At 38.1% G+C, this 23,476-nt stretch overlaps 1 protein-coding gene across 1 annotated transcript in view; it reads right to left on the bottom strand.

Moving 5' to 3' along the window:
• Positions 1-23,476, bottom strand: part of LOC121373623 (tyrosine-protein kinase RYK-like) — a 139,880-nt gene that overhangs the window by 64,225 nt on the left and 52,179 nt on the right. Inside the window, exon 2 of the mRNA XM_041500327.1 lies at positions 42-172. Within this exon, the coding sequence (XP_041356261.1) occupies positions 42-172 (131 nt within the window). The remainder of the gene's footprint in view (positions 1-41; positions 173-23,476) is intronic.

Here is a 23,476-nt window from a genome sequence, read left to right as displayed (position 1 = left end):
TAAATGGTAACTCGTTTATTATACTCTATATATGTACTTACTGCAGGTTTGTCCCTGAGGTTCTGCCAGGTGAAGTAGATGTTCTCCACTTTAGCGGGGATGGGGAGGTTGAAAGACAAGGCGTAGTTGTTGATGATGCCATTCCGTACATAGTACAGCTCAGCTGTGATCCCTGAAAATGAAGAACAAAAAAAAAAGTCACAATCATTTCTCTTTTTTTCCAATATTTTTTAAAGCCAATAATGCATAATGCATGTAATTAATTATGGCACTTGTGCTAGGATCAGACTACCAACTGCCATCTTTCTGCTGTCACGACTTCTACAACTGTCCAGTTGTTTGTCTAAGTGCTCTTACAACTCGATTCTTGTGGTATAACCCATTAGTTGTTAATCTGAGTGAACACGTTGTATGTCAGGAGAAGGGAATTACAAGACAACCATCGAGTTGGCCAACCTTCTGTTGGCAGTTGGTAGTCTGACCCTAGCATTACACTGTACATGTAACTTTGTAATATACTACAAAATGTATTTGCATGTGCTAAAATAAAATAAAAGCAATTATTTGATTGTTTTTCACATGTATTGAATAGCATTCTACCATGAAGTGCCAGAGGCAGGAGGTTTAGGTGGGGTCATGAGTATGCAGCATCCTTCTCCAGTGACAGAAACTAAATATTCCTGAAGGTGATATAATAAAAAGAAATTAATACATTTTAAGACTGGTCTTACAGAAAATACTGTACAAAATGACACGGGATACAAAATCAGGGTATTGAACAGTAGGGAGATTACTGTGAAATTTTCGACTGGCCTAAAATTAGCATTTTGGGAAAAAATCCATAGATTTTTCATCTCTGTGTATTGCTATTATCAAAGAATAAAGGGGAAAATGTGCTTTTGGGTGTAACTAAAATCTGGTTTTTCTGAAAAATTCACACATTTTTAATTTTTGTGTATTGCTATCATCAAAGAACAAGGGCAAAAACAGCTTTTGGGTGCAACTAAAATCTGGATTTCCAGAAAAATCCACATAGTTTTCATCTCTGTTATTTGCTGTCATCAAGGAACAAGGGCAAAAACAGCTTCCGATTTTGAGAAAAATTCAAATTTTTAATTTCTGTGTATTACCATCAAAGAAAGAACAAGGGCAAAAACAGTCTTTGTGTGGAACTAAAATCTGGATTTTCAGAAAAATTCGGAATTCTGCCATCTCTGCATACTGCAAACTATTCCTCACAGAGAAGATGAAGATTTGTGGATTCTTTCACGCTGGTGATCAATGTGTTTCTGTAACTACATACAGCAAACGCTGTGTGGAATAATTCATTTGTTTAATTCTCCCGAATCAAGCAAATAGACAAGGGAATTGAATGACATGCTCATGTGATATATGACTGCACCGGATTGCTTGTTTTCATTCTGAAATTGCTTGTGTTTTAGTTTTCTCTCTTTTTTTTTTTTCTCTTTTTTTTTTAAATGAAGCAGTCAGTTCTTTATCAAAGTGTCACAAAAATGGATGGAAAAGTTTAAGGATTTTTTAGTTTTTTAATGCCACCACTAAGGCATGTTGATTTATTAATCATCTGGTAGCGAATGTCAAATATTTGATAGTTCTGACACGTACATGTAACACGTATATGTGTATCTAGTGTTTGAAAGAAAGAAAGAAATGTTTTATTTAACTACGCACTCAACACATTTTATTTACGATTATATGGCGTCAGACATATGGTTAAGGACCACACAGAGTTTGAGAGGAAACCCGCTGTCACCACTACATGGACTACTCTTCTGATTAGCAGCAAGGGATCTTTTATTTGCGCTTCCCACAGGCAGGATAGCACAAACCATGGCCTTTGTTGAACCAGTTATGGATCACTGGTCAGTGCAAGTGGTTTACACCTACCCATTGATCCTTGCGGAGCACTCACTCAGGGTTTGGAGTCGGTATCTGGATTAAAAATCCCATGCCTCAACTGGGACCCAAACCCAGTACCTACCATCCTGTAGATCGATGGCCTAACCATGATGCCACCAAGGCCGGTGTAACACATATGGATAAAGTATCTATTGAGTGAAACATGGGTCTGTGACTTTGAAATGGTGAAATACCCTCTAAAAATAGACTAAACCTTGACTCCATAACTGTTACTTCTCAGACGCCAGAGTTCGACAAATCCGCTAGCCCAACGCCCGTGGCTAGTGGTTTTTAAGTTCGGGCTAGTGAGAAACGTAAAATCACTAGCCCGCAGGGCTAGTGGTTTCCACCCCCCTCCTTATCGCTTGATCGTGGGTTTTTTGTTTTTCTCTCGGCTGAAATTTCGTTTTAATAAATTTGATTGTGACGTTTGTCATCGAATAATCAGTATATAATGATAATCCACTTGAACTAGGTCTGCAAACTGCAGTAACATGCTATCTCTACATCGCCACAGTTACAGCATGCATTGTTAGTTTCTGGCACAGGAAATAAGTTTAATGACATGCGTGTTTTGATTGGTTGGACACGTCACGTGGTAGTTACTTTACAAAATATTTGTCATACTCTGCAGACGCACGTGCGTTTTTAAAAATATGAGAAATGCATTTTGTAATATTAAAAACACCAGGATGACTAAAAAACACTTTGAATGTACAGAAATTGATAATCTAAACCATAAAATCTAAGTAAAGTATGATTTCAGTTATACGGCTATAATAGTAAAACAAATATGCCTTAGTGTTTAAAACTAGGGTATTTCCCTTTAAAGGGATTTTTTATATGCACTTTCCCACAGACAGGACAGTACATACCATGGCCTTTAATATACTATTTATTTAGTTATATGGCGTCTGACATATGGTTAAGGACCACACAGATATCGAGAGAGGAAACCCACTGTCGCCACTTAATAGGCTACTCTTTTCAATTAGCAGCAAGGGATCTTTTATATGCACCATCCCATAGACAGGATAGCACATACCACGGCCTTTGATGTACCAGTCGTGGTGTGATGGCTGGTACAAGAAATAGCCCAATGGGTCCACCAACAGGGATCGATCCCAAACCGACCGCTCATCGGGCGTGCACTTTACCACTGGGATACGTCTTGCCCATCTACTGAGGATTCATTCTTTCCAACCAAAGAAACTTAAGCAAGTATCTACCCTGCTCCATTCTGGCTCCAAATTCAATTTTTACAAAAAGTAATATGTTTAACAAGACATCAGCACATGTAAACTATGGCTATTCGGTGTCTTAACATATGGTTATCGTAGTACTAAGATCTTTACTCCAACCCACCTAAAAAAAAAATACAGTAAGTGTATTTTTATATGCACGTTCCCATTGACAGGACAGTACATACCATAACCTTTGATATAACAATAATGAGGCATTGGTTGGAATGGGGAAGACCTGCGTCCATCAAGGATATTTTAATGTCCACTTTCCCACAGACAGGACAGTACATACCATAACCTTTGATATAACAATAATGAGGCATTGGTTGGAATGGGGGAAGACCTGCGTCCATCAAGGATATTTTAATGTCCACTTTCCCACAGACAGGACAGTACATACCATAACCTTTGATGTAACACTAATGAGGCATTGGCCGGAATGGGAAAAGCATGCATCAATCAAGGATATTTTATATGCACGTTCCCATAGACAGGACAGTACATACCATAACCTTCAATGTAACACTAATGAGGCATTGGCCAGAATGGGAAAAGCATGCATCAATCAAGAATATTTTATATGCACTTTCCCATAGATAGAACAGTATTCAACACAACCGTTGATGTAACAGTAAAGAAAATTAAGAAAATGTCCATGGCAAAAAAAACATGCTGTTGAAAAACAATTAGAATACAGTTCAAGGCAAAAAAAGTGCCGTAGAGAACTAAAAACTCCGCCCCACTGCTGATTGGCGTGGGCAATTGCAGGGGTTGAGTGAGAAAAAGAAAAAAACTGATTCCACTGACGGTGATCGATCCTACGACCCATCAATCCTCAAGCTAGCATTCTACCACTGACCGACTGACTGACCTACATCGTCACCCACCCACCCACCCAATTCAGCAGGAAGACATTACTATTGGGATGCGCTGCTGTCATCCGATATTTTGAACGAAACTGAATCCTCCGAAACCTACAGCAAACACTGAAAGTAAATCACACCAGTCAGGCTGCCCAGACACTGAGCCTGACACGTTAATATAAAGGTAAATTTTACATGTAGCACTAATCAGGTGTCAAGAGTTATGTTTCCTTGTAGGGCCATATCTAGAGGAAGGCTCCCCCCCCCCCCCCCCCCCCCCCCCCCCCCCCCCCCCCCCCCCCCCACCTTCTCAAAAAAAGAATCCCCCCCACCCCCCCCCCCCCCCCCCCCCCCCCCCCCCACCCCCCCCCCCCCCCCCCCCCCCCCCCCCCCCCCCCCACCCCCCCCCCCCCCTTCCCCACCCCCCCCCCCCCCCCCCCCCCCGCGGTCCCTTTCAAATGTTTTATTTAATGATGCACTCAAACCTTCCCAAAAAATATCCAAAGTCAGCCGTTTCTAGTAAATCTGAATGAAAAAACAGTAAACATAAATTATTTCAAATTGTATCTCTGCACATGGAAGTCAAAGGGATGTTTTAACACGGTCATGATGATTCCTGTGAAACGATGTCAGTGTGTATCAATATATGCAGTTATAGAAATATGCAGAATTTTTTACTAGTCCACCGGACAAATACATCCAGAAATCTACTTGTCTGCCAATATTTTCACTTGTCCAAATAAATGGTTTATTTTATTCAAGTATCAGGAACGAAACTGCACTTATTTCGAACAGTCTATACGTAAGAGGAGAAGTTAAGTTTAAAAAGTCAAAGTTTGTTTGGTTTAATGACACCACTTGAGCACATTGATTTATTCATCATCAGCTATTGGATGTCAAACATTTGGTAATTCTGACATACATGTATATATTCTTAGAGGAAAAAAAGTAAAGTTTGTTTTATTTAACAACGCCACTAGAGCACATTGATTTTTTATCTTATCATCGGCTATTGGACGTCAAACATATGGTCATTCTAACACTGTTTTTTAGAGGAAACCCGTATTACTATTACTAGGCTACTCTTTTACAACAGACAGCAAAGAATCTTTTATTTGCACTTCCCACAGGCAGGATAGCACAAACCATGGCCTTTGTTGAATCAGTTATGGATCACTGGTCGGTGCAAGTGGTTTACACCTACCCATTGAGCCTTGCAGAGCACTCACTCAGGGTTTGGAGTCTGTATCTGGATTAAAAATCCCATGGCTCGACTGGGATTTGAACCCAGTACCTACCAGCCTGTAGACCGATGGCCTAACCACGACGCCACCAAGGTCGGTATATTCTTAGAGGAAAGCCGCTATATTTTCCCCTAGCAGCAAGAGATCTCTTTATGTATATACTTTCCCACAGCCAGGACAGCAGCCTTTGATATTCCAGTCATGGAACACTGATTAGTCAATAGGGGTGGAACGTAGGCCAGTGGTAAAATGCTCGCTTGATGTGCAGCAGGTTTAGGATCGATCCCCGTCGGTGGCCCCATTGGGCTATTTCTCGTTCCAGCCAGTGCTCCACAACTGGTGTAATAAAGGCCGTTGTATGTACTATTCTGGCTGTGGGATGGTGCATATAAAAGATCCCTTGCTGCTAATCGAAAAAGAGTAGCCCATGAAGTGGCGACAATGGATTTTCATTCTATATATCTCTGTGGTCCTTAACGATGTGCCCAACGCCATATAACTGCAAATAAAATGAGTTGAGTGTATCATTAAATAAAACATTTCCTTCCTTTTCCCTTGATTAGTCGGTAGGAGGAATAGCATTCCTTAAGCCTTGTTTGACTAAATCTAAACATGCACATGACAGCTCAGTGAACATTTACACAGCCCAGATGAAATGCTCTTTATTCTAGCTACAAAACACACTATATTACTGTGTTAATTTTTTTTACCAAACCTTCCCCTCCACCTCCACCCCCAACCCACCCTCAGATATTTTAAGCTAAGCATGGCCCTACTTTGTAAGACATGGGTACAGGAGGTAACGTGAAGCTCTGCAAATCACCATAAATCACAAGGGTGTATTCAGAGATCATCTGCTTAAGATTTCAGGTTACAGCATAACCTCTGATGCGTGTTGGTGGGGTTTTTTGTTTTGTTTTTTTAACCAAATTCAAATCTGAATAATCACTGGAAAAGCAGGTCAAACAAAAGTATTATTTTACTTCAATTTATCTGTATTGCCAAGCTCAGAAATCATTGTAAATCAAAAAGTGTTTATTCACAGATCTTATTTAAGTAATTACATGTAATCCTAAACCGGCCTCGGTGGTGTTGTGGTTAAGCCATCGAACATAAGACTGGTAGGTACAGGGTTTGCAGCCCAGTACCGGCTCCCACCCAGAGCGAGTTTTAACAACTCAGTGGGTAGACGTAAAACCATTATACCCTCTTCTCTCTCACTAACCACTAACAACTAACACCGGCCTCGGTGGTATCGTGGTTAAGTCATCGGACATAAGGCTGGTAGGTACAGGGTTCGCAGCCCAGTACCGGCTCCCACTCAAGAGTGAGTTTTAACGACTCACTGGGTAGATGTAAGACACTACACCATCTTCTTTCTCACTGACCACTAACAACTAACACTGACCTCAGTGGTGTCGTGGTTAAGCCATCAGACATAAGACTGGTAGGTACAGGGTTCGCAGCCCAGTACCGGCTCCTACCCAGAGCGAGTTTTAACGACTCAGTGGGTAGATGTAAGACACTACACCATCTTCTTTCTCACTGACCACTAACAACTAACACTGACCTCAGTGGTGTCGTGGTTAAGCCATCAGACATAAGACTGGTAGGTACAGGGTTCGTAGCCCAGTACCGGCTCCCACCCAGAGTGAGTTTCAACAACTCAGTGGGTAGATGTAAGACCACTACACCCTCTTCTCTCTCGCTGCTGCCTTATAACACTGATAGCCCAAATAGCTGAGGTGTGTGCCCATGGCAGTGTGCTTGAACCTTAATTGGATATAAGCACGAAAATAAGAGTATAGAATAGAAGTAATCCTAAAGTATTTTTATACTTGTTTTTAAAGAAGGAAGGAAATGTTTTATTTAACAACACACTCAACACATTTTATTTACGGTTATATGGCGTCGGACCACACAGATATTTAGAGAGCAAACCAGCTGTCGCCACTTCATGGGCTACTCTTTTCTATTAGCAGCAAGGGATCTTTTATATGCACCATCCCACAGACAGGATAGTACATAGCATGGCCTTTGCTACACCTGTTGTGGAGCACTGGCTGGAACGAGAAATAGCCCAATGGGCTCACCGACGGGAATCGATTCTAGATCGACTGCGCATCAGGCGAGTGCTCTACCACTGGGCTACGTCCCACCCCTTACATGTAACAAAGGGAGGTTTGGTAACTGACATTTCCCAAAATAATTTATTCGGCAGACATGTGTCAAGACAAAGCAGTATCATCCTTACTCATTCTTTTTACGGACAACCTTCTCCAATATTCATATATCCAAAAAAAAGAGAGGGGAAAACAGGTTTTAAATGTATTGGTTCCTAAAACTGCATCTCAAAATGCTGAATGATAAATTTTGTAGTTAGTTCCTTTTGTCAGATAAGAACACTGCATTTATTTGTGAATTGGCAATGATAGTTTAAAGTACATGTATACAGTATGCCCTATGGTTTTCAAAATTTTTAAAACTGTCAACATTGATTGATATGGTCACATGTAAAACACATTTGTAACACTACTGGAGGAAAAAATCACATGGAGCAGAAGTAGTAGACATCAAAATGATGATACAATTATATGTACCAGTACACTCACACTCACTCACTCACTCACTCACTCACTCACACACACACACACACACACACACACTCTCTCTCTCTCTCTCTCTCTCTCTCGATCCTCTCTCTCTCTCTCCCTCTCTAGTAAACGTCTCTCTATCCCTCCCTCTCTGCCCTCCTCTCTGCAACTCCCTCCCTCCCTCCCTCCCTCCCTCCCTCCCTCCCTCTCTCCCTCTCTCTCTCTCTCTCTCTCTCTCTCTCTCTCTCTCTCTCTCTCTCTCTCTCTCTCTCTCTCTCTCTCTCTCTCTCTCTCTCTCTCACTCACTCACTCACTCACTCACTCACTCTCCACTCTCCCTCCCCCTTCTCTCTCCCTCCCCCTTCTCTCTCCCTCCCCCTTCTCTCTCTCTCTCTCTCTCTCTCTCTCTCTCGTCTCTCTCGTCTCTCTCCTCTGTCTCTCACTTCCTTTCTCTTTCTCTCCCTCTCTTTGTCTGTCTGTCTCTCAACTCTGGTCAAAATAACCTAATGCTATGTTTAAAATATCCTACAGTGTCATTAAACAATTTTTATTTTCCTTTTTATATAGAACATGCACCTTTAATTCCTGCCTGGCTATAACTTACATGCCAAATGAAACAGTAATAACTTCACTTGGGTTTTTTTTTTTTAGAAGCAGACGGCATAAAGTTGCCCCTGGCACACCTGAAAGCGTGGCACCTAAATCTGAGAAGTGCTCTGAAGCATCTGCATTGAAACACTTTCCTCCTTAAAATGTATTTAAATTGACTAAAGAGATCTTATAAATGTCAGACTGGATGCGGCAGAAGCAGGCCTGTAATAAACATTGGGGAGTATAATCATTATGGCCGAGGCAGATCCTCATCGTAAACCAAGCGGTGTACACAGAAGGACCTACTTGACAAGACAAACTGTAAATCAACCAATAACTGCTGCCTTATAACATGGATTCAAGAATCTAATAAAATAGCTCAAATTCTCAGGGAGTGGGATGGGGTGTTCCAATGTTTTTTATGTTTTTTGGGGGGGGGGGGGCACATAGCATTCTCTTGATGTGTGGTCGGTCTAGGATCAATCCCCATCGGTGGACCCATTGGGCTATTTCTCGTTCCAGCCAATGCACCACAACTGGTATATCAAAGGCCATGGTATGTACAATCCTGTCTGTGGGATAGTGCAAATAAAAGATTCCTTGCTGCTAATCGAAAAGAATAGCCCATGAAGTGGCGACAGTGGGTTTTCTCTCTCAATATCTGTGTGGTCCTTAACCTTCCTTCATTTCCTTAACCATATGTATGACGCCATATAACCGTAAATAAAATGTGTTGAGCAGGTCATTAAATAAAACATTTCCTTCCTTGTTCCAATTTCTACACATGTCTAGCCATTAGTTTGGTGAAGGTAATCAACCATTTAAAGGTATACTGTCACGGATTTAAGGACTTAATTTCTCTAAAAATGGATAATAACTACAAATTACATTAATTGTTGGAAACCAAATCTAGCTATTGCATCACCTTAACTAAACCATGATGGAGTGAAACCCATGTCAAACCTCTCGGCAATTTTAGTTTTTGAATTATGGATCATTGCCATAATTCAATTATTTTTACAAAATATCATTAATAAATGAAGTATGGTGGTTATGAAGATGGTTGAATAAAGTACATTTAGGGACAAATCAAATTATTTTTGTTCGGGTAATACTTTGTTAGACCATTAAATAGGTCGGTGGTCTGTGACAATATGCCGTTAAAGATTTGTTTTATTTAACAACATCACTTGAGACATCGATTTATCAAGCATCAGCTGTTCATTGGATGTCAAGCATTTGTTAATTCTCACACATAGGGCTCTAAACGGCCTGTGGCCGGGTTGCCAAATACGAGCAATGTCCTGTTTGGGCGACTTAAATATTGAAACAAATAATGGCGTTAGTCGCCCAAATAATATTATCTTCTTTAGAGCTATAACATATGAGCCACTATTAATATTTGTATTCCACATTAAAATCTTGCTCGTGGTTCTCTTACCATAATTTGCCAACATCCATTATAATGTTTTGGGCCACCATATTTTTGGGGCGAGTTTCGAACCCTGAGACTGCAGTGGAAATCTGCCATATTCTTCCATTAACAGCAACGGAACTTTTATACATGTACAATGTATGCTCTTTCCCAAAGACAGAACAGCACATACCACATCATTTGATATACCTGGGACACTGGCTGGTACAGAAAAAAATCCATTCAGAAAGAAAGAAAGAAATGTTTTATTTAACGATGCACTTAACACATTTTATTTACGGTTATATGGCATCAGACATATGGTTACGGACCACAGATTTTGAGAGGAAACCCGCTGTTGCCACTACATGGGCTACTCTTTCCGATTAGCAGCAAGGGATCTTTTATTTGCACTTCCCACAGGCAGGATAGCACAAACCATGGCCTTTGTTGAACCAGTTATGGATCACTGGTTGGTGCAAGTGGTTTACACCTACCCATTGATCCTTGCGGAGCACTCACTCAGGGTTTGGCGTCGGTATCTGGATTAAAAATCCCATGCCTCGACTGGGATCCGAACCCAGTACCTACCGGCCTGTAGACCGATGGCATAACCACGACGCCACCGAGGCCGGTAAATCCATTCAGAGAAGGGGTCCACCAAGGGGATTCAATCCAGGAACCTCTGATGAGTAATCCACTGACTGATCTTGATCCCACCACACTCATTAAAACAATCATTCTGAGAGCACTACTAAAGTAATAAATGTACAGGCCTCGGTGGCGTCGTGGCAGGCCATCGATCTACAGGCTGGTAGGTACTGGGTTCAGATCCCAGTCGAGGCATGGGATTTTTAATCCAGATACTGACTCCAAACCCTGAGTGAGTGCTCCGCAAGGCTCAATGGGTAGGTGTAAACCACTTGCACCGACCAGTGATCCATAACTGGTTCAACAAAGGCAATGGTTTGTGCTATCCTGCCTGTGGGAAGCGCAAATAAAAGATCCCTTGCTGCTAATCGGAAAGAGTAGCCCATGTAGTGGCGACAGCGGGTTTCCTCTCAAAATCTGTGTGGTCCTTAACCATATGTCTGACGCCATATAACCGTAAATAAAATGTGTCGAGTGCGTCGTTAAATAAAACATTTCTTTCTTTCTTTCTATCTGGGCCAAAATGTTTTTTGTATAAATACTCTCCTAAATGCAAGAACCATAACTCTGTAAAAACAAATGAGTCACTCGCCATGAAAATCAAACTTGATCTGTAACAGTATATGGTGAAGCTATACACAAAATTTTAGCTCCATATCTTGAGGCATTGCAAAAAAAGAAATAAAAAAAGTTAAATACAGAAAACAAATTTTCTTATCTCCTAAATTCAAGGGCCATAACTCTGTAAATCGCCATGAAAGTCAAATTTGATCTAAAACAGTACATAATAAAGCTATATAAAAAATTTCATCAGCTCAATATCTTGAGGCTATGGGGGGAAAAAAAACATCCAGAAAATTACATGTGGGACAGACAGACAGATGGACAGACAGACAGACAGAAGGATGGAGACAAAACCTATATAATCCACTCCGGTTGAATCAGCAGGGGTCTAATAAATTAACCAGTGTACACAGGTGGACCTACTTGATGAGACGTGCTATAAATCAGCCAATAATTGCTGTTATAAAATGTTGTCAAGAATGTAATAAAATACTTAAAAGTTTGGAGTGGGTTGGGGTGTTCTAATTGTTCTCTATGTCTAGCCATAGTTTGATGGTGCAGAGCTCACCTCAAGTCTAATGGGCTGTAGGATTAATCACCCTCAATGAAAAATGAGGACCATTATGGAATTAAAATACAACAATCAAGAGCTAATTAGCAGATCAGATACCCGTACATGTCCATGACTGGTATATCAAAGGCCATGGTATGTGCTATCCTGTCTGTGGGATGGTGCATATAAAAGATCTCTTGCTACTAATGGAAAAATGTAGCGGGTTTCCTCTCTAAGACTACGTGTCAAAAATTACCAAATGGTTGACGTCTAATTGCCGATGATTAATAAATCAATGTGCTCTAGTGGTGTCGTTAAACAAACTAAACTTTAACTTTACTTGTAAATGCATTTTTCAAGAGAAAAAATGACCTGCAATTTTGGAGTCATGGGTAATAGGTAAATTTTCTATTTCACTTGCTATGTTTAAAAAATGGACCGCTCTTTTTTTTTCCTTTTCGCAAACTGCTATTTGAAGCCCTGTATGAATAGAACCCCAGTCTCTTAAAACATTCAATTACCATTCATGTAATTTATGTAGAAATGAAACAACACACAAGCTACATGTTATTATCAATAATAACATCATAAAGAAAAATGTCAGGAAAAGTTCTTCGCCGGCGATGGTTATTCCACCGAATTTATCTGTATATACAGCTGGGATAGTAGCGGAAACGTTTGCCCAGGAATTAGATAATGGTGTTTCGTTGGATAAATCACCTACTAAGTGAAAAGGTATACAGACAAAATTGCTATGGATACCACCCCTGCAGATTAGCACATGTCCCCCCACGGCCCTGAAATATGATTTATTTTCATTAATCTGCCAACCGTCATATTACGAAAGACAGAAAAAATAACGCGAAATGAAATTTATGCCGGCGAGATAGCACAATGTGTTATCTTTATTGATTTTTAAAACGGGGATATCAGGCAAAGGGACTCAAATTGAATTGTTTAGAGCGCAAGCATGCACAGTGTGTGTTTTTTTTCTTGTGTCGGCCGGACCCGGGACAAACATGCGTATTTGATGATGTGACTAACTGTGGGAGTTATCAAATTATGTCATTTCGCAGCACTGACGGAGAGATGTCCAATTCTCTAGAACATGGATTAGGACTCACAGCGAGAGAACAGGCAGAGGCAGAATTAGTCAAAGTCAAATAGAGGAGTAATGGGCACAAGTTGAAATAACTTAAATTTATTACCCTCTGATCAAATTAGACAAATGCAAATGGAAGATGGTGGAAAATAAAAGGGAAAATGTTTTTCTGTACATGAACATGTAATTTTTTTTATTTTTTTTAAATCATACAACCAAGGGAAACTTTGCTTAAATTAAATTATGAAATGAAATTATCCACATTTGAATCCAAATTTAGAGAAAACATTGTAATTTGTGCCATACATTTGAACTCAAATTTATGGACATTGTGTGCCATACATTTGACCCCAAATTTATAGAAAACATTGCACTGTGTGCCATACATCTGAACCCCAAATTTATAGAAAACATGGCAGTGTGTGCCATACATTTGAACCCCAAATTTATAGAAAACATAGTAATGTGTGCCATATATGTACATATACGTAAAAAAAAAAAACACCAAAAAAAAACCCATCATAGAGAAAGCTGAAATGACCAAAATTCAAATATAAAATATAATTTGCAAAAATTGTAATGTATGTCACATGTATGAATTTAAAATATCTAAATAAGGAAAGAAGAAAAAGAAATTGGTATAAATTTAAAGACATCACAATGTGCAGAGCAAGCTCTGGTACTTGCAAAATTCACCAAATGTAAAGTATAAAAACAACTGTCAAATGTTATTTTAATTTGATGAAATATTTTCATGTAATAAATGATATTTTGTTAGAATATAACTGGGTTCCTGCAATTTGTTTTAACTTTAATAGATAATCTATAAATTTTAAAAACAATTGGCAATTTTATTTTAATTTGGTGAAATATTTTCATGTAATAATTGGTATTTTATTAAACAAATAACTGGTTTTGTGCAAACAAATTTGACTTTAATAGGTAATCGATAAATTTTTTAAATAATTATCAATTTTTATTTTAATTAGGGTGGAATATTTTCATGTAATAATTGATATTTTGTTAAAAAAAATAACTGGGTTTATGCAACTTTTAAACTTTAATAGATAATTTATTGATGTTTTCTGCTCACCGAGAGCTTTGAGTTATAAAACAACCCAAATTCAACCCAATTTAAAGGAAGGAAATGTTTTATTTAACAACACACTCAACATATTTTATCTACAGTTATATGGTATCGGATATATGGTCAAGGACCACACAGATATTGAGGGAAGAAACCTGCTGTCGCCATTTCATGGGCTACTCTTTTTGATTAGCAACAAGGGATCTTTTTTATGCACCATCCCATAGACAGGATAACACATACCACGGTCTTTGATGTACCAGTCGTGGTGCACTGGCTGGAGCGAGAAATAGCCCAATGGGTCCACTGATCGCATAAAGCGCCCCCAATTTAAAGAGTTGTTTATATATATATATATACATACACTATGCACCATACTTGAACATGCATTGTGTTAAAAATCTCAAAACTAGATAAAGAAAAGCACATTACACCATTTGATGAAATTACCCTAATTCAAACCCAAACTTGCATGTAACCAAATTAATTCAACTAAAATATAAAATTTAAAAAGACATGTACACATTTAAGATTTAACAAGAAGCAAGGGAATAAAAGTGTTCTTAAATACACACATTTTATAATAGTGTTTAAAAGGTTTGTTTGGTTTAACAACACCACTAGAGTACATTGATTTATTAATCATCAGCTACTGGATGTCAAACATTTGGTAATTTTTTCCAACGAACGGGGATCGTAAACCGACCACACATCAAGCGAGCACTCTGCCACTGGGCTAACAGTGTTTAAAGTCACTAACCCTCATAAAAGCTGTGGCTAGTGCCCTATGCATTATAGTAATAAAGTTGAAAATTTCCACTAGTCCAGACTAAAAATGTTCTAGCCAGGACCAAGGGCAAGTGGATTTGCTCTTTGGGTGCATTCTGGGATCAATCCTTGTGAGTGGGCCCATTGGGCTATTCCTCATTCCAGCCAGTGCACCATGTCTTGTATATATCAAAGGCCATGGTCTGTTCGGTCTGTGGGATGGTGCATATAAAAGATCACCTTGCTACTGATGGAAAAATATAGTCAGTCTTCTCTCTAAATGTCAAAATTACAAATCTGATAGCCAATGATTAATAAATCAATGTGCTCTAGTGATGTCATTAAACAAAGCAAACTCTATGTACATGTACCAACATGATAGGCATACTAAGCGTAGCATTTACAACTGACAATAATTTGCTTTGACTTGATTTACACCTGCCATCGTTTAATTTATAGCAATGACAATAAGCTATAGTTACAGGATTAGTGCCACGGTAAAAAATGTCTTTTATTTTGAAGTATGGCATCTGCAAAGATAAATTTGTAACGCAAGTCAAAACATTATAATAAAACTCAACCATAGTCACCCAAAAAAGAAATATGCATTCATTTGTTAAAGAGCAAACTGGAATTAATGTACATGTAAATACAGGATTAGCTTTGGGTGAGAAAACCATTTCACCAAATTATCTTTAAAAACTGAAAACCACAGCTATTTTTCAGCAAAACACCAATTATTACAGGTACATGAAATGTTTTCACCAAATTAAAATAAAATTGTTCCTAAAATTTGCAAATGGTGAATTTTGCAAGTGGCAAAGCTAGCAGTGTAAATATAACAGAAAGACAACATTATACATCATAAATAAACCAAATCAAAACAGGGCTGCAGAAAGTACTCGCCTGCTTGCCAAATTGAGTAAAAACTCTGATGGACAAGTTAAAAAATGCAACTACCAGTCCGATGGGCGATCGGTCTTTTTCTGACTGTCTAATTTAATTTGTTATATACATATTTTGTTTTTGCATTGAATCTGCGGTGTGTTCTGAATAGATTGTTCTGTTAAACACTTTTGGGATGTCACTTGAATTTTGTACATCTATATAAAAGAAATGTGAAAAAGTTAGTATTTACCAGAGTATTTCAAAATTTATTGATTTGTCAGTCAGGGTTTGGGTCTTGTTTTCATTTGCTACATGATATTATCACTTACCAAGCATCCTTAATATTTCTGTCATTATATATATATCATTTGAAGTGAAGACAGAGTATATTACAATATTGTTAATAAACAATAATGTATTCTATAGGCCGACGGTCTAGTAAATTTTAGTTGATTCTGGTGCAGCGGGCTAGTGAAATATTTTTAATTTCTACACCCCTGCAAACTATCAAAAGTTGGGAAATATTTTGCAATAAATAAAGACGTTATAAACAAGACAATTCAATTTTTAAAATTCAAATTTCTTTTTCTAGGCAGTATGATAAAATCATTTATCATTCTTCAACGTCATCTGAAAAAAAACCGGAAGCACGACCAACCGTAATATAATGCTGAAATTTGATTTTTTCCATAATGGTTCAGTTGTTTTACTGCACTTTTATGTACAAATAACAACTCGTATCAAATAACCCATAATGCATCTGGCATTAATTTGCCATCAAGCGGGATCTTCTGTGAGTATCCAGTTTGGAAAGACATCTGTTTTCATAATGATCCAGTTATTAAGTGCGGCACTCATAAAGCCTCGAGTCTCCAGTATATATTGCTAATAGTTTGATTATGTCAGTTCTGGACACCACCGTCACAGCTGGGACTCCGGGTAAAGACACAGCCGCCAAACCCGTTTTCGCCATCTGGGTTCAATTCCACACTTAGGTACACATGTATGCTGGGAGTTAATAAGGGTAGAAACATGTCTGATTGCTATAACAGAATTGTACTTGCACCAACGGCAGCGCCAATCTTAAAGCAACTATCACACATTTCAGTTTCAATGAAGGAGGGAAATGTTTTATTTAACGACACACTCAACACACATTTATTTATGGTTATATGGCGTCAAACATATGGTTAAGGACCACACAGATATTGAGAGAGAAAACCCGCTGTCGCCACTTCATGGGCTACTCTTTTCAATTAGCAGCAAGGGATCTTTTATATGCATCATCCCATAGACAGGATAGTACATACCACAGCATTTGTTACACCAGTCGTCATGCACTGGTTGGAATGAAAAATAGCCCAATGGGGCCACCGACGGGGATCGATCCTAAACCGACCGTGCATCACAGTTTCAATGAAGTCACAATTTTGCCTCAACATACTAGAACATCATGAACTAATGCAAAATACAAACACTTATTACATAACATTTAGTGAAATATCTTGAAATATCAGTGAAATAAAGTGTTATCAGTCACTCGGTGACTATAACACATTTTAGAGTGAAAATTTTACTATTTCACTCTAAAATGTGTTATCATCACTGTAGAAAGTGTTATCTTCACTGAAAGAAAGTCGGAACTATTTTGCTGCTGACATTTTAAAAATAAAGGTCAATTGCCAAAAGTTATATAATAAATAGAAAATTTCATGTTTTTTTGTCAAATATGATTTATATCTCATCTCGTGAAGTTTGCAATCATATCACGCTCGTCACGCTTGCGCGACTCGTGAGATATAATTGCAAGCTTCACTCGATGAGATATAAATCATATTTGACAAAAAACATGAAATATCCTCTATATCTACAGTTTCAATACACTCACGATCTTACTTAACTGTCGTACATCATTAACTAATGCAAAATACAATCACATTTACAATTTCAATAAACTCAGTGTCACAGTCTTGCCTCGTCATGTATTATAACATCATTTACTAATGCAACATACACAAATATCTGCTGCTTCAAGAAGCTTTCAAAAGTGGACAAATCTCCATGGATTCAGACTTGATGGGTAACTCTACATAATAAAGATCTACACAAAATTTCATCTTAATATATTGGAAGCATTGCTAAATAAAAAAAATGGTAGAAATGATTCAAAACTATATGTATGTAATTTTATATATTTTTCTATTGGGGAGGAGGATTTTGTTTATTATTGGGGGGGGGGGGGGTGTCTTTTCATATTTCAGGGTTTCTAGATTATGGTAGCCCCACTCCCATGGCTAGTAATATTCAATGTTGAGCTAGTAAATAACTACTATTGCCATGCCTGATGGCTAGTGAAAAAAGCCAAAAAGTAAAATGTTGCAGTTGTTTATTTTGTAAATATCCTGCCCCCCACCCCAACCTCCGATGTTAGTGTTTTTAAGCTCTATCTCCCTCTTTAGGTGACATTTGATTATTGCTATTATTTAGTAAAATTGTATTAACTTAAGTAAAGTTGGGCTAGTGAACTTTAAATTGTGGTTAGTAAATTAAAAATAATCACTGATTACATGGCTAGTGGATTTTATAAAAATTCTAGAATCCCTGATATTTTTCAAAATTTTACAGAATTAAAACGGTTTTTTTCTAAAAACCAGTACTAATTTGAATATAGCAAGTTCTAGCTGTCAGCCCACAAAGTATATATATGACACTAAGTTTTTGATACAGAGTACATTATGTAACATGATAATGGATAATACGTTTTCAGCTCCATCATTTTGCCAATACATTACCGAATCGATACTGCATACGAAGACTTTATAAAATCTGGGCAGCTTGTGTATGTATTCAAGGGGTGGGATGTAGCCCAGTGGTAAAGCACTCACTTGATGCGTGGTCGGTTTGGGATCGATCCCCGTCGGTGGGCCCATCGGGCTACTTTTCGTTCTAGCCAGTGCACCACGACTGGTACATCAAAGGCTGTGGTATGTTCTACCCTGTCTATGGTATATTTAAAGGCCGTGGTATGTGCTATTCACTCTGTGGGAAAGTGCACATAAAAGATCCCTTGCTGCATTAGAAAAAAATGTAGCGGGTTTCCTCTGATGACTATATGAATGAATGAATGTTTGTTTAACGACACCCCAGCACAAAAATACATATCGGCTATTGGGTGTCGCAAATGGTAACTGATGACTACATGTCAGAATTAGCAAATGTTTGACATACAATAGCCGATGATTTATTAATCAATGTGCTCAAGTGGTGTTGTTAAACAAAACAAACAAACAAACAAACAAACAAACAAAGTATGTATTTAACTTACTTGCATTAAGTACATGTATATTTTTATAAATATTATTTTGAAATAAGATTGCAAAAAGAAATTAAAAAAGTAAAATAATATTATTATGCAACATTATATTTGCTGTATTTAGGATGACATTTTTTTCTCTTTTCTTTTTAATATGTCAAGCCTTAGACAATTCCAATTCAACTACTTCCGCCTGAAGCCAAAACCATGCCAGTTTAATTATTTTTGGAGTTTTTCCACATCTTTCATAAAAGTTTCATCTTCTGTCTTTTTAATCCAGTTTAGTAGAACATCAAAGACTAGGAAATAATCTTAAGACTGCAAGATATTATTTCTGAGTCATGCGTACATGCGGGTTGATACACGGAGCTTGAAAAACATCAAAGCTAATATCTTGTGTAGTCATGTGAAATAAAGACATCTGATTGGCTGAATTAGTCACATGTCATTTGAGCCACTTATTTGCTTGTTCACTTGAGTAAATTAGACTTCTTGACCACAGGGTATTTGACATAAAGAGACTCTTCACCAGACTACAAAAGTTGTCTCCCTTTTGTTGAAGACGCAGCTCAAAGACCAAAGAGCAATTAGTCAGGATACAAGTTGCCTGAAGATATGATGGACAAAAATAATTGTTCTTCTTTGGTGTTGGCAAAAACTTACACAAAAATTATATTAAGGCAGCTCCAGAATTGATTGCAATGGGGGTGGAAGGGTGGGAGGGTGGGCATATGGTGGGGGTGGTTTTTTTTATATCCACAACTGACTTAAAATCCGATTCAAGCCATGTAATCATAATGGAAAAGATGCAGCAGACAAAAACACCAAACATTAAATAATAATTAAGGTGGCTCTCGTGATTAAATTAAATGGTTTTTTTATTTAACGACGAACTCAACACATTTTATTTATGGTTATATGGCGTCAGACATATGGTTAAGGACCACACAGATATTGAGAGAGGAAACCTGCTGTCACCACTTCATGGGCTACACTTTCGATTAACAGCAAGGGATCTTTTATATGCACCATCCCACAGACAGGACAGTACATACCACGGCCTTTGGTACACCAGTTGTGGAGCACTGGCTGGACCCATGTGGTTAATTCTGAAAATGCCCTTAGGAAATACATAAATATTGTATTTTTATTTAAAATTCTACAAACACACATACATGTAGTACAGTATGTGTTATGACAACCCTACATGTATATATAATTATGTGCAGCTGTTTAGTATATAGTACAGTGGTTCCATTAAACTAGGGGCAAAATATTTTTTTAATGGGGAGGGGGGAGAGGAGTCGCTGAAAAACGCTGAGGTAGCTGTTGGGTCAGAAGTCAGTTTGTTTGGGATCATGGGTAAAAACTGTCTATGCCAACATTTGTTGTTTTTTAGGGTGTTTTTGTTTTGTTTTGGGTTTTTTTTTGGGGGGGGGGGGGGGTTGGGTAGTTTGGAAGGTTTTCGGGGGTGTATTTGTGTCCTGTTACATGCTTGTACATGTATGGTACTGAAAATGTGTATAGTGTATGTAGGTATAGCAAAACATTTTAAAACAATGTCTGTCTACATGTACGCACATAAACTAAAATAAATTCCAGTCGACAATTTCAGGCCTTCAGATTTTATGGAAACAATTGTTTCCGGTACCGTATCAATAGCGTGTTGGTAAAATCATGGAACCAAAATTTCTTTTTCCATTATTATTATATGAATACGACAATTTAACGAAAATAATATAAAAACATTTTTTTAGTTTCCGATGGTTTCCCGTGATCACAAAGCACTAGCTGAACCTGAAAAAGTGTTTCCCGTGAAATTTGAAATCCTATGGCCAGCAATTTTAAAAAGAAAGCAATTTAGCAATCCATAACCAGTACTCTTTAAATACCTTTTTTATATCTTAAAGATATTTAAGTATTACTGACAAGTCAGTTACCTATAATGAAAAGGGCAATTATTTGAGAATAAACATTAGATGATTTTTTTTCTTCTGTCAGTTTCAATATATGCTGGTATATCAAAAATTCCACATAGTAGCAAAAAGCTACAACAAAAACAACAAAAAAAAACAATCAAGCAAAAAAAAGTATTCTTTAATATTTGCATGTATAATGTACTACATGTATTATTTCCACAGGTTTTTCATTAACTTTTTGTTGCTATGGTAACAGATTTTGTTTATTTTATTACCATATTGTGTACATGTATATAATACACTATATTATATTTTTATCACTGGCACAGGAAGCAGAGGGTGGTGGTGGCAGCGACAGCGGCGGTGGTGGTGGTGGTGGTGGAAGCACCAATGTTTTTTATATATTTATGCATGTATTTATATATGTGTAGGGCAGGACATAGCCCAGTGGTAGAGCGCTCATTCGATGCACAGTCGGTGTGAGATCGATCCCCATCAGTGGCCCCATTGGGCTATTTCTCGTTCCAGCCAGTGCACCACGACTGGTATATCAAAGGTCGTGGTATATACTACCCTGTCTCTGGGATAGTGCATATAAAAGATCCCTTGCTGCTAATCGAAAAGAGTAGCTCATGAAGTGGAGACAGCGGGTTTCCTCTCTTAATATCTGTATGGTCCTTAACCATATGTCTGATGCCATATAACCATAAATAAAATGTGTTGAGTGCATCGTTAAATAAAACATTTCTTTCTTTCCACTGTTTTTGTTTAATCTTGAATTTTATATTGATGTTGATCATCACTTTATTTATTTGCATTACCGTAGTTTGACACCCAATAGCCAATGTATTTTTCGTGCTGGGGTGTCGTTAAACATTCATTCATTCATTCACTCTTTCTTATATATGTGTATGTGTGCCCACCCCACCCCACCCACCTTTTGGCACCTTCCTACGCCCATGTGTATGGTTTGCGGGAGATATATATGCATATATAAAGGATCCCTTGCTGCTAATTACGAAAAAATGTAGCAAGTTTCCTCTTCCATATGTCAGAAGAATTATCAACCAGTTTGACATCCAAAACAGCTTATGATTAACAAATCAACGTGCTCTAGTGGTGTCGTTAAACAAAAGCAACCTTAAAGTGAGTAATTATTATGACAAGCCAACAGGAGAGTGGTATATATATGTACATGTGTGTACACAGTCCACACACAAGATGATGGGCTCGTGTAACAAATGGGAACACACCAGTGCCATTTATTTTCCCATCAATCGTAAACAGATGATTGAGCCAACTTCATCCAGCTTGTCAAACACACGGAGACTGTGGAGCCACGGTGGCAGCAGCCAGTTCTACACACACCTTACTCTCACTATCGGTTCATTGCAATTCTTTCATTTCACAGGACTAGCTTTGTGTGAGCAAAACAATCCGCCAACTTGTTTATTAAACTTGAAAACAATCCGCCAACTTGTTTATTAAACTTAAAAAATTGCAGAAATCAACAGCTATTTTCTAAAAAACTAATTATTTTGCCAAATTAAAATAAAATTCGCCAGTTGTTTTCAAAATTCGCAACTGGCGAATTTGGCGAGTGCCAGAGCCAGCCCTGAAATTTCATTCATTTCAACTTATTTTCGTGTTTATATCCAATTAAGGTCCAAGTACGCTGTCCTGGGCACACACCTCAGCTATCTGGGTCGTCTGTCCAGGCCAGTAAGTTAGTTGGTTAGTTGTTAGTGAGAGAGGAGAGGATGTAGTGGCCTTACACCTACCCACTGAGCCCTTAAGGACTCACTCTGGGTTGGAGGCGGTACCGGGCTGTGAACCCTGTACCTACTAGCCGGCAGTCCGATGGCTTAACCACTGCTCCACCGAGGCTGGTGCATTTCGTTTGCACTTCCTCTTCGGTGGGCCCATTGGGCTATTTCTTGTTCCAGCCAGTGAATCACTTCTGGTATATCAAAGGCCATGGTATGTGCTATCCTGTCTGTGGGATGGTGCATATAAAAGATCCCTCATTACTAATGAAAAAAATATAGCGGGTTTTCTCTCTAAGACTATAAGTCAAAATTACCAAATGGTTGACATCCAATAGCCGATGATTAATAAATCAATGTGCTCTAGCAGTGTCGTTAAACAAAACAAACTTTAACTGGTTTGAGTACAATATAGAAGAATATTTTACATTTTGAGTTCAGTGAACTTTCTCCTGTCCTGAACAATGGCAACATTCCAAACACCACTAAGTTGGAACACCATGTCAAGTGTGTTTACATGATGAACAAACATTAGCTAATAAATGTCTATACATTTTCATGTGGTATTAATTTGCAACAACTAGAAGTGTGTATGAATAGAATAACAAACCTTTCCCCTTCAATCAAACTTGTTTGACTCAGATGAAAGGAATGTTTCATTAAGCACACCCCAGCACATTATATAATCTGTCTAAGATATATTTACACTGTATTTGTCTAATAAATGGTAATTGGGATACTAGGTCTGAAAAAATTAGAAAAGACCCAGAGCCACCACATATTTACTGCCACTATTGGAAAAAAAGGAAGGCAATGTTTATTCAAAAGTTTGTTTTGTTTAACGACACCACTAGAGCACATTGATTTACTAATCATAGTTTATTGGATGTCAAATACTTTCATAATTTTGACAAATAGTCATAGAGAAAAAAGCTGCTAATTTTTCAATTAGTAACAAGAGATCTTTTATATGCAGCATCCCACAGACAGGATAG

The sequence above is a fragment of the Gigantopelta aegis genome, chromosome 1, assembly GCF_016097555.1.
Source record: "Gigantopelta aegis isolate Gae_Host chromosome 1, Gae_host_genome, whole genome shotgun sequence".
NCBI classification, from domain to species: domain Eukaryota; kingdom Metazoa; phylum Mollusca; class Gastropoda; order Neomphalida; family Peltospiridae; genus Gigantopelta; species Gigantopelta aegis.
This window is presented reverse-complemented; position numbering and strand designations above follow the sequence as displayed.